At 39.7% G+C, this 17552-nt stretch overlaps 3 protein-coding genes across 3 annotated transcripts in view; all 3 read right to left on the bottom strand.

The window, feature by feature from the left end:
* LOC114545261 (CD276 antigen homolog) overlaps nt 1-6200 on the bottom strand; it is a 34204-nt gene extending 28004 nt beyond the window's left edge. The window contains exon 1 of the transcript XR_003690853.1: nt 6099-6200. The gene's annotated coding sequence lies outside the window, so the exon portion shown is untranslated. The remainder of the gene's footprint in view (nt 1-6098) is intronic.
* The window catches only part of LOC114574062 (low affinity immunoglobulin gamma Fc region receptor II-like), a 392591-nt gene that overhangs the window by 229896 nt on the left and 145143 nt on the right, over nt 1-17552 (bottom strand). The gene's annotated exons all lie outside the window — the stretch shown is intronic.
* On the bottom strand, nt 1285-4268 carry LOC114545262 (butyrophilin-like protein 9). Its single transcript, XM_028563555.1, has 3 exons — nt 4166-4268; nt 2258-2617; nt 1285-2131 (listed from the first exon to the last, which is right to left on the bottom strand). Exons 1-3 carry the CDS (start codon nt 4212-4214, stop codon nt 1971-1973), a joined length of 570 nt encoding a protein of 189 aa, XP_028419356.1. The 5' UTR covers nt 4215-4268; the 3' UTR covers nt 1285-1970.

Below are 17552 nucleotides of genomic sequence, written 5' to 3'. Positions count from 1 at the left end.
TGTTTATTATTCAAATTAGCATTGCAGGTTAAAAATAAAGGTCGTTGCTTAATATTTTCATGTCGGAATAAACTTTCTTATACAAATACAAGGAAATAGTCTCTCAATGTTACACACAGACCAATTTACAGGAAGACAGAAACCGACATATTCAAACAAGGTCAACTATGTCACATTGTACTATAGAAACTAAAATTGTCGACAAGAATAAAAAGAATGTAAATGTGCAAATGAATATGAAAATGACTGATCTGAGAAAAACAGTTGATGCTTCACAGTACCTGAGGCTCACAGCCAGTCTTAAGCAGTTAAATACAACTACAACCAGCTTCGTGTTTCTATATTAAAGCAAACGGCAGCAAAATGCAACATACACATCACATACTCATTAATATTACTAATGTATTAACATTAGTAATATTAATCCAGAACTTCAGACACTGACAGGCACCATGGTCCTGCATCACACAGAGTTTTACTTCACTAGGATTTTAAAGGCACAACTTGTACTTGAAGTGAAAATTCAGTTTAGATGTGCATTGAGCTATTTCAGACCACCAGTGTTCAGTGCAAGTTACTCAGGAAGTGTAATAATTCCATTCCATTCATTCCACTTCTTTCAAACAATAATTAACCTCACAGGAGGAGTCAACAATCAGCCAAATGCAGAACTGAAAACTTTCTGCATTCATGTTCATGCATTATGAAGACAACTGCACATTCACATATTACGTAAACTCATAAAACGTAACTGCTGTGTGGCGTTACACGTGAGAGAGGACAACAAACATGTCGACTGTACAGGCAGCTGCTGTGTTGTTCGTGAGAAACTTTGGCTTTAAAAACTTGAGACAACAAGGCCCAAAGAAAAGAAGATCCACATGCAAAATATGTGGTATTTAGCTCTTAGACTTCACTTGGACTCTATCTCAGACTTGGGAGCATCTTTGTCCCGCTCGGATCAAAGCCTTTATATAACGTCAATACTTTCAGCTCTTTAAAGTATTCCTTTCTCTAGTCAGTACTCCTCTCATTACTGCCCAACACTGCAGACCACCAGCTCCACCCTCTAAATACTCACCATTGTGTTGAAATCCTATCATTCCTCAGCTAAAGAGTTACAGTAATACATAAATTATGCTATGTGGTATCAAGTATTATTCAGGACATTAATTCATTGTCAAGAAATACCTTATACAGTATGAAGCAAAGGCCTACTGTATGACCATTTTTTATAATGCATATTCTGTAAAAATGCACTAAAATAAAACATATTGTGGCATCACAAGGGGACGTGTGGTAGAGGGACGCTATTTTCCTCTACAGGAGTGGCTTCCCAGTGACAAAATGGCCGCCACACACACTAGAAGTCCCAGAATGCACTGCACAGGGAGGTGCAAATGCCTCAGCCTGTTGATTACTGCAGGTGCTCATGCACTGGGAGAAGACAAAGAGAGCAGAGGCAGAGAGAAAGAAAGCAGAGTTCATGGGGAAAGAACCTAAGCTACCAGGACTTTGCTAAACCTAGTAGTTATACTCCCAGTACGTTTGAGTTTGAGTTACTGTTTTTCTTTGGACTATTTTCTGAAAGGACTGCTTAAAATAAAACCTCTGTTTTACTGCAACCACTTTTTGGCTTGTCTCTGCCCTACACCCCACCTGCTACAAAGAAAAACCTCTCACGACATCACAATATATAAACTAAACACACTTACTCACTCACTTACTCTCACACACAGCCAGCCTATTTTATGCAAACACAAATGATGTGCATGTTTCTTTGCATATAGAGTGGGGAAGTGAGATCCGAATACACGTGGTCACGCATTTGGAAATGCATTCGGCTGCCAAGGTGGGGACACACGTACCTATAGCTGTCTATTTTTGATCAGATCACTCAGGACAGATCTTATAACAAGTTCAAACAGCCTTCGAGACATTTTCAGTCGGGTGTAAAGAGGTCTGGGACGTCAGAGGAGCTGATCTTCTCCTGCTTCATCAGCAGCAGGCAGTTCTGGTCTGTTGTCCCGACGTCTTTTATATATCAGGCCAACAACCACTGCAGCAACAGCAACTACAAGAAGCAGAGCACCTGCAACACCTGCTACCAATCCACCATATCCACGAGCACCTGAAGATAATAAAACATATGAGTCAGTAAATGTGTGATAGAGGAGCAGCTTTCATCCTCTCTGATGTTAGAAACTGCAGCTACAACCTGATACTCAGAAACACTCACTGAGAGAGACTCACTCACCTGCTGGCTCTGGAACCTGCAGATGGATGGTTCTGATTGGCTCAGAGTCGAGGAAGGCTCTCTTTTTACGTCTTGAACCATCTGGTTCAACTCGACACTCGTATGTTCCAGCGTCGTGTCTGCTCACATTCTTCAGAGTTACAGACACGTTTCCGTCCTTCAGATCTCTGTCCACCAGGTCCACCCTGTCCTTAAAGGACGGGTTCTGTTGTTTTGGTTCCAAGTGTCCATCTCTGTAAAAGAAGACATTATCTGGCTCCAGGTCAGGTCTGCTCCAATCTACAACGCTGATGGAGGAATCAGCAGCCTGACATGGCAGAGTGGCATTTGCTCCTGGGAGCACGGTTACCACGTGTAGGTCTGAAAAACAATAATAAACAATAACTTAGAAGATTTTGCAAGACATTTTGACAGTGTGCCTGCCTGATACTTGGTGACACTTGTGCTAATACTACAAGTACTAAGGAAAATTTATCACTTAGGTACACTGTAACAAATTACCGTTAAAATACGAGATTTTTGTTACAGTAATTGACCGTTCTTCCTAAATGCAGTAGAATACTGTAAATGTTGAGGCATTTGAGGAACAAAATAGTAACAGCCAGCTGCTGTACAATTGTACGGTATACTACAATATTTTTTTTCTATTCTTAAATTATTTTAGAACATATTTCAATTTGAGATGTTAGTTACAGTCATGAACATATAATAGATGACAGTACAGCCCTTAGCTGGACACGGGGTGGCCTGGCTCTCAGAGCCGCAGACAGCACTAAACAAAACTCTGGCCCAGCCGTCACAATGGGCCAATTTAATACTGTCAATTTAGAGGGGGGAACTACCCCTGACAACTTGGACTGCTCCATGTTTTATTAAATCTGATTGGCTTGTATGTATGGAGGTTTGCTCCTCGACGTAGCGGGCCCGGGTTTGACTCTGACCCGTGGCCCTTTGCTGCATGACATTCCCCCCCTCTCTCCCCTTTCATGTCTTCAGCTGTCCTGTCAACAAAGGCCTAAAAATGCCCCAAAACGTCTCACCCCCTACAGCTCCACCAGACCCCTCAGATCAGCCTACTGCAGCTTGTTGACTGTGCCCCGATCATTTCTGTTGTGGCTCTTCAGCTCAGAAATAGTCTGCCACACTGTCAGAAAAAGAGGTACAATACAGGTCCATTTTCCATCCTAGAACATTCTTGCATTTTATTTTGGGATGTTACATTGTATGTTTGTTGTTTTTCATTTTAAGGACTAAAATAAATTTCTAAAATTGAGTTAGTTGTTGTTTGCCTTTTTTTTTTCTTTCACTTCTTAAGGAATAAAATTGAACTTTTTTTCTACTTAAAGGTACAAAATGGCTTTGTCACTGGGGGCGGAACCTTAATGGGACAACATTGTACCTTTTCCAGAGGTACTTTGTTGTACCTTTTGTTTAAGGTACATTATTGATCCTCAAAGGTATACTATTGTCCCTTAAGAAGGTACAAACAACAAGAACTGACTCAAGGTACAACAATGTACCTTTGACGGTACCACCCCAGTGACAAGCTGTTGCTGTTTTGTACTTTTTTTTTCTGAGAGTGTGCAGAGGCCATTAGACAGGCTGAGTCTGTTATTCTGATGTTTTTAAAACGCGGATTAAGACACACTTTTATTCTCTGGCTTTTAATCGGGTTCTTTCCTTCTACACCGCTGCTTCAACAGACATATGGAGGCACGACGTGTCTGTCACAAAATTTCAGCCCGGTGTAACAGCCACCATAACAACAGTGGTTAACCACGAGTGAGTCATTGATGCGCGCCTGTACTTCAACAAATAGCACCTATGAACAATCCGTAAATGCCCAAATAAACCCAATATAATCAGTTTGTCTACATAAATCATTTCACAATCAAAGCTGATATTTACCAGAAGCTGCTTCAGACAGAAGGAACAACAGGAACATTAATGCAGCCATGAGTCCTGAGAGAGATCTGAATCCAGTTCATCCCTGTTCTCTTCCTCACTTTTTTTTCACGTTTCATCATTCCAACACAGAGACTCCCTTTTTGTTTTCATTGCCACACCCACGTGCTGCTTGAACAGCCATTTCATTTCATTTCATTTCAGCCAGTTCATATGATGAACAAAAACCCAAATTTGCACAAGAAATACTAAACCAAGCATAGGTTATTTTAAGATTGTTGATCATGCATCGTCTTCCAGGAATGTATGTAATATTTGTAGGTGGGTTATAAATTCTACAATCCCATTTTAATAAATGTATATATTTTACTTTCTTGATTATTGTCTAAAGTTTACTAGCTTTGAGCCTTTGATACCATGCAATCCACCGACTAAGTATCCTCCATTTTGTTCTCTGATTACAGGAACAGGCCCAGACAGGCTATGTGATGCCGTACAGACTTCATTTCGCTCTTTTAGTTCAGAAGCTTTAGTTAAAAATTATTTTATTTTAGGGGATTTTATTCAAAGTCATTCTGCAGTTTGAATAAAAACTGTGACTATAAAGAAGGTGAAGCAAGAAAAACACAGACAAACACACCCAGTACACTGACTTACCTCAGTCTACTTTATTAACTCTTTCCTCTCTGCACCGTCACACTATTTATACTCTTGTTACGTTACAGAAACACTTTGACTTGTTCATTCACTTCTTTGGTCATTGTTACTTTTTAAATATTTTACATAATGCAGCTATATTTGGTTCCTAATAGTTAAATGTGTATGTAGATGTCTCTGTGTTCAGCTTTATGTCTGCTTCTGTCTTCCTGTAAACACATTGTCCTAGGATGGTGCAATTATTATTGAATGGTTTCTTACATATTTGTATTATTATGGACACAGTATTACAATAAAAATATATTGGTTGATAAATACCATAAATATAATAATAATAATAATAATAATAATAATAATAATAATAATAATAATCACATTAGACCCCGACATCTATATTTATGAATTATGAAGTGGTCTACAGGAAAAGCCAGAATAAGTTATTTTTATCCAAAAATAATTTAAAACTAGATTCTTAGGCTATTCACTCAAAGTAAAAAGTACTAGCATTATTCATAATGTATGCTTCAGATGTGTTTATTGCCTGATGTGTTGCAATGTGCGGACCATTGTGTATCCATAGACATTGTGAAAGGATTAATATTTATAATACTATCTATGATTTGCTTGCAGGTGAAGGAACAAGCTGAGCATACACTGACACTATTCTACAGCATAAGGACAACTGAAACACACCCTAAAGTGTGTGTGTCTGCCCAGGCAGCGCCTAGAGATCCTGCTGACATTGAGATTCTGACCTATGATGTAAAAAGAATCCACATGCAGTGACTCACTCTGCTGTATTTGTAAAACCCTTCAAATTAAAACCATGCGGTTAGAATTTTAAGGATGTCAGTTCAGCCACTATCTTTATGGGTCACAGCTGAATGTGAAATGTTTTACAGTAAGGAAAAACCAAATGTCAGTGTGAGGGGGGGCGGGGAGGGGGGGTAACCTTACCTGGGTTAATTGGTACGGTAACCAGATAATCCTTTGTTGTTTATTCCCAAAACCTGAGTTCAACATGCAGACATTGCATGTGTGCATTCTGAAATGAAACAGAAAGAAAAATGCTTTTTAATGTAACTTGAATCCAAACATGACGAATGTGACAGAAAACATAGGTTCTTCTTTTTCCTATCAGGAAGAATAATAGGAATATACACAGTAATATACACCATAACTACATTATCAGTAACCTATATTAGATAATACCAAGGTAACTCTGTCTGCAAAGTATTTAGACATCAATCATTTCACCAAACAACAACTCATAGCTTACATCATGTTTGTCCTCATTGATGCCCACAGCAGGGGGGTTAAAGACGGGCCAAATTCATGTCTTTTGGTAGGATTTCCCCGTGACAAAAAAACTCCGCTCCCTTTTCTGTAGAGTCAGGAAGAGAGAGTGTGTGTGTGTGTGTGTGTGTGTGTGTGTGTGTGTGTGTGTGTGTGTGTCATGGAAGATTTCCAAGCCTTTACCCGCCTGACTGACAGACAGTTTCTAAACCCAGAGAAGATAAGTTTTGTAGTGCTTAGTGAGGGATTGCCATTTCCTACTTTAATGGTTATTTTGTGTGCTATTTAGTTGTTATTTTTTGCAAATATCTAGAATGATTCTGAACAGTAATCAGTGATATGTTCAATTATTAGACTGCAGGTCTCTGTGTGAAGTGCCAAATGTAGCCGGAAAGGTTGTATGGGCTGTTTATCTGCCATCTGCACATGCTCAGTGGTGACGGCTGGTTACAAGAACATGGAGGTGAACAGTTAGCAGAAGCCCCCTGCTGACTTTATTGTGCAACTGACTTTAAAAAATATAAATATATTTTTTTTCAGGATCAACTTTATAGACCAGAAAAGAGGTCTGGTATGAAAAACATGCATCAGGGAATGTCTGGATATCCTCATCACCCTCTTTGATGTTAGAAACTGCAGCTACAACCTGATACTCACAAAAACTCACCTGCTGGCTCTGGAACCTGCAGACGGATGATTCTGATTGGCTCAGAGTCGATGAAGGCTCTCTTTTTACGTCTGAAACCAGCTGATGCAACTCGACACTCGTATGTTCCTTGGTCATTGATGTTCACATTCTTCAGAATTAAAGACATGTCTCCGTCCTTCAGATCTCTGTCCACCAGCTCCACCCTGTCCTTATGGGATGGATTCTGGGAGGTTGGATCCAAGTGTCCATCACTGTAATAGAGGACGTACTCTGGCTGCTGATTTCTCTCTGGAGAAATCAGCAGCTTGACATGGAAGAATGGCATCCTCTCCAGGGTGCACTGTTACCACAATCAGGTCTGAAAAAACAATAGAAAACAATACAAGACTCATAAATACTAATACAAATTAAATATATTTAATTCAACTCCACAGGTTCGACCCTGCAGAAGTTCTCTTTATGTCTCACCTGATGGAGACGTTCACTTTATTCCCACAATGTCAACACTTAAGAAGACTGTGATGTGAATAAATAGAGCCAATCATGCAGCCAGTTAGTCGTGGAAAAATGTCGTGCAGATTATTTTATCGATATAAGACAGGAGTCGGACTGATGTATAAAATGTGAAAACACAACTCTTCCTGTAGCAGCGATTTGTCCTCAGACAAACAAAAACCAACTGAAAACTTAAAATCAAACCGCATATGAGAAAACATATGAGTCAGTAAATGTGGTTATTGGAGAAGCCTTCATCCTCTCTAGCTCAACCAGCTCCTTCTTGTCTGAGAGAAGGTGCTGTGCTGCCACCTGCTGGCTGTCTGAATCAACTGATATGATGCTTTCATCCAAAAGAGAGTTTTATAATGTTCATCTCACTGAAAAATATAAGAATACGTAAATAAAGTAAGTGTGTGTTTTTAAATGTGTACAGTTGTGCAGGAACACACAGACTTGTGTGATGTTTTCTAGTGATGGAGACAAAGAAGAGCAGATGTACCTCTCTGTTTGATTTGATGTCTTTGATCACAGAAATGTCAAAGTCTACTAGTTAAAAGGAAGAACAGTTTAAATGTTGACTTTTTTTCTTCTTAACACTTATTGCTGCTGTGAGAGCTGATAAGAAAACCCAATTCATGTGAAATGGACATGGAAACCAAAGAAAGCATTTTAGTATTTACATGAAACCAAACCAATAACAGTATGTTTAAAGCCAAGTTCAGACCAAAGAACATTCAGGAAATGACCACCGTGCTTGAAGCCAGCTGTAAAGCTACCGACGTCATACAGTCAACACGTCTTTGAAAGGAACTCTGGGAGATGAAGTCCCAGAGACCTGAAATTACTTCTAAGGCCAAAGCGCCAGCTAGAAACAACTTAACTCTAATCTTACAATATCTCACGGACAATAACACATTCCTTTTCTGACTGTAACACACTAAAACACAAAGGTTAATTACTTAATAGTGAAAACCTACTTTGCATTCGTAGCATTCTTGATGTGTAGTTCACACAGTTTATTTTAGTCTCTTTTGTTCCCCTTTTCAGTGGTTTAACAGAGGCGAGGTGGTGTTGCGTTCACTTACTTGCAACTAAACTGCTGCCACCTACAAAGATATACTTTAGTTTGTTTCAAGATTATTAGAAGCTGCCTTCTCACGTTATGCATGCATATGTATGTATGTATCTCTATGCATGAGAGTATGTATGCATGCATGTAAGACTGCCAGTCAAAGAGGAAGGAAGAAAAGTTTTACTTGATGCGGATATACACTGAAAATAAGTCAAGACATCATTTCACTAACTATCAAGATGGAGGACACATCTCTACTCTGGCTGCTCTGTGAGTAAACTGAGTTTCTGAAAAATATCAGCTGAAAGAAATAGGGATCGACCGATACTGGTTTTTCAAGGCCGATACCGATTATTAGTAGTTAATGTAACCAATAACTGATTTGCATTTACAGTTAAAATGAAAATCTTTAAGTTAAAATTAATATTTTGGAATGTTACAAACTCCACAAAACTTTGTTTAAATGCTTTAAGCAATTATTTAATGAATGACAAACGTTCAACATAATCCCCAGTAACAGAGAGTCAGATAGTGTTGTGGGCGGGACATTAAGTCAGACTCAGTGGTGAGTGACACCAGGTCTAAGGGCATTTTTAAATACTTCCTGAATTCTCCTTTTAAGGTTTTTGCATATAACCGGATCCCCATGTGTTTCATATCAAAATGCTCTGAACAATCTCAGCTTTCTTTAGAGTGACGCCCCAAATCGTTCCAGAGAAATGTGTAAAGAGATATTTTGGCCCTAAAACTGAAATATTTCTCAAAACTCAAAACATACCTACACTCAATTGTTTTGGTGCTTTGGAATTTATTTTACAAAAGTCTTGGGTTCATAAAAGTAGCGTAATATATGAATAAAACGAAATTTTGTATATTGATTTTTGAGTAGGAGTTTTGTCAAACATTTGCCGCTGCGTCTTTTGTCCTCCGAGGGTTAAGTCAGACTCAGTGGTGAGTGAATACAAAGCAGAGGGACAGACACAGAGCTGTAGCCAATCAAAATTAATTAATTAAATTAATTAATTAATCAACTTTATCGGTTATCAGGGAAATAAAATGCTGATACAGATGATCTGCAAACTGCCGAAAAACATCTCAATAATCAGACTAGAAAGAATTACAAGATGAAAGGAAAACTGATATATCTATAGTTTGTTTTTTGCAGTTTATAATTATGAAAATGTCATTTTGAAAGATTGTGTAAATGATTTAAAGCCTGCTTTTAACGTGTTCTTTTCATTTATTATTTAAACTTTGAACAAAAAACCAAACTCCAACTAACCAAAGTGTCTTATCTCTTCAGTTCTGACCTCACTGCTGAGCTGCCCAACAAACCAAGGTCAGTACACTGTTTTCTTGATAGAAAAGGTCGTGTTTAGAGTACTTTTAGAATGTGTAGAGGGTTATTGTGAGTGTTCAAGTTGAGATTTTTCAGTAGTTTATCATTTAGAAGCAAGATCCCAGATCCATGCAAATTCAACCAATTATCGTGACTTTGGTGCGTCTCACAATTTTGACCAATGACCACAACTTTTCCACAAATTTGACCAATAACCGGAGTTTCCCGCGACTTCAACCAATCCCAGCAGTCCCACGTGCCAGACTTTACGTCAGTATAATGTTACTCTGAGAGCCACTGGCCTAGCGGGAGTGAGAGAGAGCTGGTTTCCGATATGACGACGAGACTCGAACATCTCCCATTTACCAACAAAATGTCCAAACCAACCTGTATACATTTTAACATTAATGTACGCTGTAACATTTTCACTATAAAGTCAGCGGCTGCTGTTTCTATCCTGTCGGCTGTCTGCTGCAGGCTGGGTCGGGCCTGCTGCTCATACAGTTCCCCGCGCTACACAAACACACACACAAACACACACACCAACACACACTGTGGATGCAGGAAAAAGCGGAGATGAGATTTACACAATGACCTAAATTGAGGACAGCTACGCTCGTTATTGTAAGTGCAATGATAAGTTAAAGTTCAATAAGTATTTTATCAAAAAAAACTCAGCCCAGAGTCATTTTATTGTCCCCGAAACAAGTTTCCTTTTTATTTTTAAAGAACTATACAAAATGTTTGCAACTTTCACTGTCTCCCGCAACTTCATTGCAACAAACGTAGGAAAGACATCGCAACTTTTATCGCAATTTTTTATAAAAGCTCCCGCAAAATCAGGCATTTTGGGCCGCGACAATAGCTATGTTTCCATCCAGACGTTTTTACCCGAATTAAGTGATATTGAATGAAAAATTTCTTATAGAAACAGTAAAATTCGATAGAATTACATGAATATCGACTCAAAGCAAATACGTTCGCTCTCATCGATCATTTTATCTTGATCGATATACGGCTTATGCGATAAAACGCTGATGGAAAACGTTATTTGTTGAATAAATTAATGAATTGCGATTAAGTTTTAGGTCATTTTATGGCTGCAACCCGCGACAAAACGAAGAAGAAATTTTAGTTAATTTCCGCCCAGTATTTCCGCTCTGTTTGCACACATGACGGGTGTCAACAAAGACAGATGTTAGTGGACGAACGAGGAGACTTTTTGAATTTAATTTACGAGCAAAATATAACAGCTATTTTAGATAGCAGAAATCTAAAAAACGCCATAATTTATTAGGAATTCGCGAAGGAAATGACCAACAAAGGTTACGACAAGCCGTGGGACGTCCTCCGGAATACATGGAAGACGCTCTAACAGCGATACATGTCTCCAAAAAGAGAGTTGTCTCGCAGCGGTGCCGGAGGGAAAATAAAAGGCAAGTTCCACCTTTTTGATGAGCTGGATCAGATCAGATGGAAACGCCTTAAAATGTCTCAAAATCAATTCGATATACCAATTTAATCGCAAAACAGCATGTGACGTCATTACGCACAGGTTTTTATTCGCTTTAGAGCTGTTTGATGGAAACACACTTTCTCCAGCCTTATTCGCGTGAGTTTTTTTACCGAACTTCAGATAATTCAATTGACAAGTGGATGGAAACTTAGCGAATCACAAAAAAAAAGGCTGCGAAATCCTGGAGGGACTGATTGCATGTGTAAAGAAATGAGCTGATTCCTTAAATTTCCCAGATTATTAATGTGAAGTATCAGAGGCACAGTCACAGTCTGTCACAGTAACTTTGATATGATATTTTTTTTTTTAACATGTCATGCCACTAAGTGGCCCCATCCCACACAGAATTACATGACACCCATATAAAAGTAATTTCATTCACAGCTTCCTGTCCAATGTCCACACACAGCATACTCTACTCTGCACAAAATAAAGAATCAAGAAAACATATTACAGCAGCCACAACACAATAGTGTAACCCCATACACTGTCAACTAGACATTTCGTACCAAAACTACGAAGACAAACAATTTGAATAGCTAAATATATGTCTCTACCAGACAGAAAATCATGGATACAAAGCAGTCTTCCTTTAGCTTGTTCTAAAAAGTATATAAAAAAAATGTTTTATGTTCAAACAACCAAACTAACAGATGTACAGTATATCCTGCCTCATCTCTTTTACTTTAACTTTATTAAATAATTGTAATCTTAAATCATGATAATATGGACAAAGCAAAATTAACTTCATTTTCGATTTCATTGAGATCACATGAATTCAATTACATTTTATTTATAGTATGAAACCATAACAAGAGTTAACTCAGGACACTTTACAGATAGATTAGGTCTAGACCACACTCTATAATTTACAAAGACCCTTGTTTCAGTATGGAGAGGGAGTATTCCAGACCTGAACTGAGCACGCAAATCTTTTCACCTTGGACAGAATATATTTTACATATTTCTCAATACCAAACTAATTTTTCATCAAACGAGAAGTTCTAAGTTTTGGTTTGTTCAAAATCTCAGCAGCCCATTTCTCTTTAAACTGGCAGTAATAATCAACAACTAGTTTTTCAACCACAACACATTCTTCTCCCTCCTTCCTCCAGCCTCTCTGACTGTGAGTCCCAGCAGCTCTCAGCTGTTTAAAGATGAATATGTCTATCTGAGATGTGAGGAGGACGACAGCTCTGCTGGATGGACTCTGAGGAGGAACACAACCATAAAAACCAGGACTCAGTGTGGAGATGGCTGGGGAAGACCTGCTGGTTCTTCCTGTACCTTCAGCTTCGTGGTCCCTTCGGACAGAGGGAGCAACCAGTAACAGCATCACCATCACTGTCCCTGGTAAGATCAGACTGTGGAGTCAGTATTGATGAAGCTGTGTGTGAATGGATGACATGCTGTAGTTTGTCTCTGTGTTGAGGTGGACCAGTGATCCTGCAGAGTCCTGTCCTCCCTGTGATGGAGGGAGAAGACCTCACTCTGACCTGTAAAACAAAGATGTCCTCCAACCTCCCAGCTGGTTTCTATAAAGATGGCTCCTTCATCAGGACTGAGCCTGCAGGTCACATGACCATCCACCATGTTTCCAGGTCTGATGAAGGCCTCTACAAGTGTCTCATCAGCAGTGTTGGAGAGTCTCCATCCAGCTGGGTCTCTGTCACAGGTGAGGAGGTTACCTTTGATTTCAGGAGTTCATTCATCCAGATATTCACCTGACAGCTGATTCTCTCTACAGAGAAACCTACGACCACAAGCCCTCCACCAACCTCTCTGCCGCCCCCTGACACCTCAGCTCCGCCCCCTGACACCTCAGCTCCGCCCCCTGACACCTCAGCTCCGCCCCCTGACACCTCAGCTACGCCCCCGACCTCAGACTGCCTTGTGGTCAGACTGGCCATCCACCTGGTGGTGCTGTACTGCATCTCCACTTTCATCATGGTGTCTTTTTATCGACACAGGACCAAAGGTAACATTAACTGTAACACTCTGAATCATTAACTGACCTTAGAATCAATCAATGAATCAATCCCACACCACCACTCTGGTGTTGATCAGTTAACAGCTCATCAATTATCTACTTACTATTATCTATTTTCTTTCTAACCTGCTGACTCTAGGAAATGACCTGCCCGTCTCTGTGGTGATGACCCCACCCACCCAGGCTGAGGAGGGATTGGATGAAGACTATGATGATGTCACCACGGAGCATCACTTCTGAACTGATCTGAAAAGCAGCTCAAATGTCCCAAGTCCTCATAGATCAGAAACAGTGGAAGCCTCAGAAAGCTTCCCTGTGGATCTCCACATGTTCTACTCTGACCTGTAGATGGAGGATGTTAACCTAAGCCCAGTTCAGTCCAAAGATTTGGGATAAAACAAGTTTAAACGTGCAGCTGCTTGTAATGCTCCAGTCTGCAGCTTTCTGAAACCTGTTAGTTTACACCAATGAAATGAGACGGTGTATCCTCTGCATTGAGATGACTCTGGGGCGCTCGTTGAGCTTCAGTATAAAATTCTGCCAATTCCAACAGCTGACAGTTGGAGACATAAAAATAGTTTGTAGCTGATTTGACTGTTCCAAAACCAGCCTCTGAAAACGTAACCAGCTGAGTCGCAGAGACACCATCAGCTTGTTTTAGTCGAGCTGAAACGGGTCGCTTCAGAAGGTTTCTTCTCGTTGCAAACTTTGCTCTGAACTGGACTTTAGTAGCAGATAGTTGTTCAGGTTCTGCTGTAAGTCGTGTTGTGGTTCATGTCTTAGATGCCAAGTTTTTAATCTCTTCAGATCAAATAAAATAAAATGATGAGCATTGTTTCTGTCTGTTCCAATGTGATCATAACTTCACTTCTCTCATATCAGCCTGTTTCCTTGTAGCTGAGATGTGACATAGTCGTATATAAAGAGGAAGGAGGAGGCTTTTACTGGCTGACCAACAGCTGTTGGTCCTCACCAAGAGAAGAACCTCACCAACTCCGACACTACAATTCAACATGGCTGCTCCAAGCATCAACAGTATAATCATACAGCTGTGTGATTATACTGTTTATTAGCACTTCTGTTTTATATCTTGGTTGGTTGGCGCCTTGTTGAGTGACATTTTGCAGGTGAAGGCCCAGGAGGCCCCTGACATTTTGGGTGCCTGGGCCTGTTCAGTAATCCGTGCCCACTGTTTAAGTGTTTAAACATTAACATTCACAACTAATACTGGACTTTCCTCTGAAACAACCTTTAATATCTGCATTCATACAAAGAGTTTCTCACAGCTACAGTATAAGTTTAACTGAAGGCAAGAAAGTAGTGAAGCCAGGAGCTCAGGTGTCCTTTCATGAACTTGGAACCTTGGAACTAACAGACACTGGCAATATAAAACGTGTTCTTTTCACATGATGCCACAAGATGGCACCCTGGTGTAATGGGAGGAACCTGATGTTTACAAGTGACACTCCAACAGTTGAAAAAGAAACTAATGTGCAAATTATAACATATCTTAATTTGTCTATGAGTGTATGACATGACCGAGACCAGTCTATAATGTGTAGCCGTGCTTGTTTACTGTCTGCTCATTCTACAGCAGGGGCTTTCAAATTCCTCAACTTTTTAAAAAGTGCATTCATAAATGATTCTTTGCAACAGCAAATCATTTCCAACTTCACGCAGGCCTAATTGAGGCTACTTTTATAATCACTAAATATCAGTGGGCCTATCCACAAGTCAACAAAACATGCGTAACATATGTAATCAGCGCCAAATCTACCGCCAACGACACTCAACGGCTGAAATCGGCATGGATTTGTCTGGGCCTTAAGCACACATTTGAAGGAGATGCACATCGTGGACAATGGACAGCTCTCTGATCACACTGAGCTCTTTGATAATGCGAACGTACAACATCAATTGAGCACAGTGTGCGACGTCAGTGGACTCATCCCGCTGAATGAAAGGGGCTTTTACGAACACCGTCCAGGACCTGCTCTTTGACATCACAAGCCATGTCTGATATTCATCGCTGGAAGTTATTGTCAGAGATACGGATCGCGTCAAGTTCAGCATGCTTTTTTGTGACAGCAAATCACCATGAGCTTCCTCTCAAAAAACTCAACTGGCTTGTTCACTAAATTTGTGTGCTTAGTTTCAATGTGACGCTGAAGTTTGCATGGTCTCATGCTATCATTTGCTAGCACCTCCTTGCAAACCACACACTGTGGCAGAGGTGCAGCCTCAACCTAACTTTAAGTACTCCCGATTATATTTCCTACATTTTTTGCTGGGTCCTGTCTCCTCGCTTAATGCTGACTTCTGTTGACTTGGGACAAGGAAACGATGCATTTTAAAGCTAATACACGCATGCACAATTACCGATATCAATAGAGCTGCATACAGTTGTGGGCCCATTGCTCCACAGGAAAGGACCAGCTTCCTAATAACCTGATTTATTGGCATTTTGTGTCTCTACCAAGTTTTTGCCATGACCTAGAGCCAGGTTTATGACACTAGTCCATGCATTTGTGAACTATTTTAATTCTTTATTATTAGGTTTGGCTTCCTGTAAAATCCATAATTTATTTTGGGATTTTGCGTGGGACTTATGACACCCTGAGCCAATCAAGTTAGATGTTACCTTTTCACCTCTGAATCTTAAATTAATTCACACACGCATACATGTATAATAAAGTCTACCATTTTAATAAATAAAGATGATCTGATGATGCATACATTGAGCCAATAATGTGCTGAGGCTTAGAGAAGAAAGAAAGCATGATGTAATGCAGTCAGACAGCCAGCAGGAGGCAGCTTTCACCCTGTTCTCCAGAGGAGCATTTCACATTTAGGTTTTTCTGCCAAAGACACACCCATGAAGCTGAACTGGTTCGAACAGGACAAATATATAAAACTAAAACATGCACATCCATTCAGACACAACTATATACATAATACAGCCTTCAGCTTCATAATAAAGAAATAAAATAAAGATGATCTGAGAGCTGATTCCAACTGTTTTATCCAAATGGTCCACAGAGAGAGAAGAGGAGACTGAAGTCATGAAGGTCACAACTGCATGCTTTTAGAGTGAGTCACTGAGACTAGATTATTAATAAAACATGTGAATGCACATAAGTACAAAAACTCTGATTCACACACACAGAACACTTTACAGGAAGCAAAATGGTTTCCTAGGACGGTTAAGGAATGTCCCGCCCCACTTGGCCTCTGATTGGATAGTACTTAATCGGTTGGATTGGTTAGATGTAGGCATGAGGAGTGAGATTGGTTAGGGTTAGGGTGAGAATACCAGGGTAAGCCAATCAGAGGCAGAGTAAGGCGGGACATGTCTTCACCATCCTAGGAAACACAAACTCTTACAGGAAGACAGAATCAGACATAAAGATGAACACAGAGAGATCTACATACACATTTAACTATTAGGAACCAAATATAGCTGCATCTATAATAAATATATAACAATGCTTATGTAACATAACAAGAGAACAAATAGTGTGACAGTGCAGAAGAAATAGTTAATAAAGTTGACTGAGGTCAGTCAGTGCATATATATAAAAAGTAATAATGACCAATAAACAAGTCAACTGACTGGTGACACTGAAACAAGAACCAGTGGCCTTTGAAACATTGTTTATATGATAAACAGATCAAATGATTAGGATTAAACCTAAATTTTTTTCCAACATTTTTATCGTTTTTTCCCCCCCCCAATGTCTTTGTCCCTTTTGTTTCTGTTTTGTCACTTTTTCAAAGTTTTAGCCACTTTACAAAAGTTTTCACGCTTGAAGCAAGCAAGCAGTTTTTGAAGTTTTTTCGTAGTTTTTGTCACTTTTTCCAATATTTTTTCCTCCCTTTTTTGTCGCCTTGTTCGACATTTTTGACGCTTATTTTTTCGACCTCCCATATTTCAGATATAAAAAAAACTTGGAAACGGGTCAAATTTGAGCCCAGGACAACATAAAGGTTAAACTCTACACCAACAGCTGAACCTGCAGTCACCAGACAGTCGAGCTGCTAAAGTTTGCAGATGACACCACCCTCATTGGACTTCTGTCTGGTGGGGATGAGTCTCCTCGTTCTATGAACACTACATGTAACATTAACGCAAATATTTAGCACATACAGGCAACATGGTCCTGCATCATACAGAGTTTTAATTCACTAAGGCTTTAAAGGCACAACTTGTACTTGTAGTGAAAACTCAGTTTAGATGTGCTTTGAGCTATTTCAGACCACCAGTGTTCAGTGCAAGTTACTCAGGAAGTCTAATAAGAACTCATTCCATTTATTCAAACAATAATTAACCTCACAGGAGGAGTCAACAAACAGCCATACTGCAGAACTGCACA

Source organism: Perca flavescens, chromosome 19, assembly GCF_004354835.1.
Source record: "Perca flavescens isolate YP-PL-M2 chromosome 19, PFLA_1.0, whole genome shotgun sequence".
NCBI classification, from domain to species: Eukaryota; Metazoa; Chordata; class Actinopteri; order Perciformes; family Percidae; genus Perca; species Perca flavescens.
Note: the sequence above shows the minus strand (reverse complement) of the source record. Positions and strands in the feature narration are given on the sequence as shown.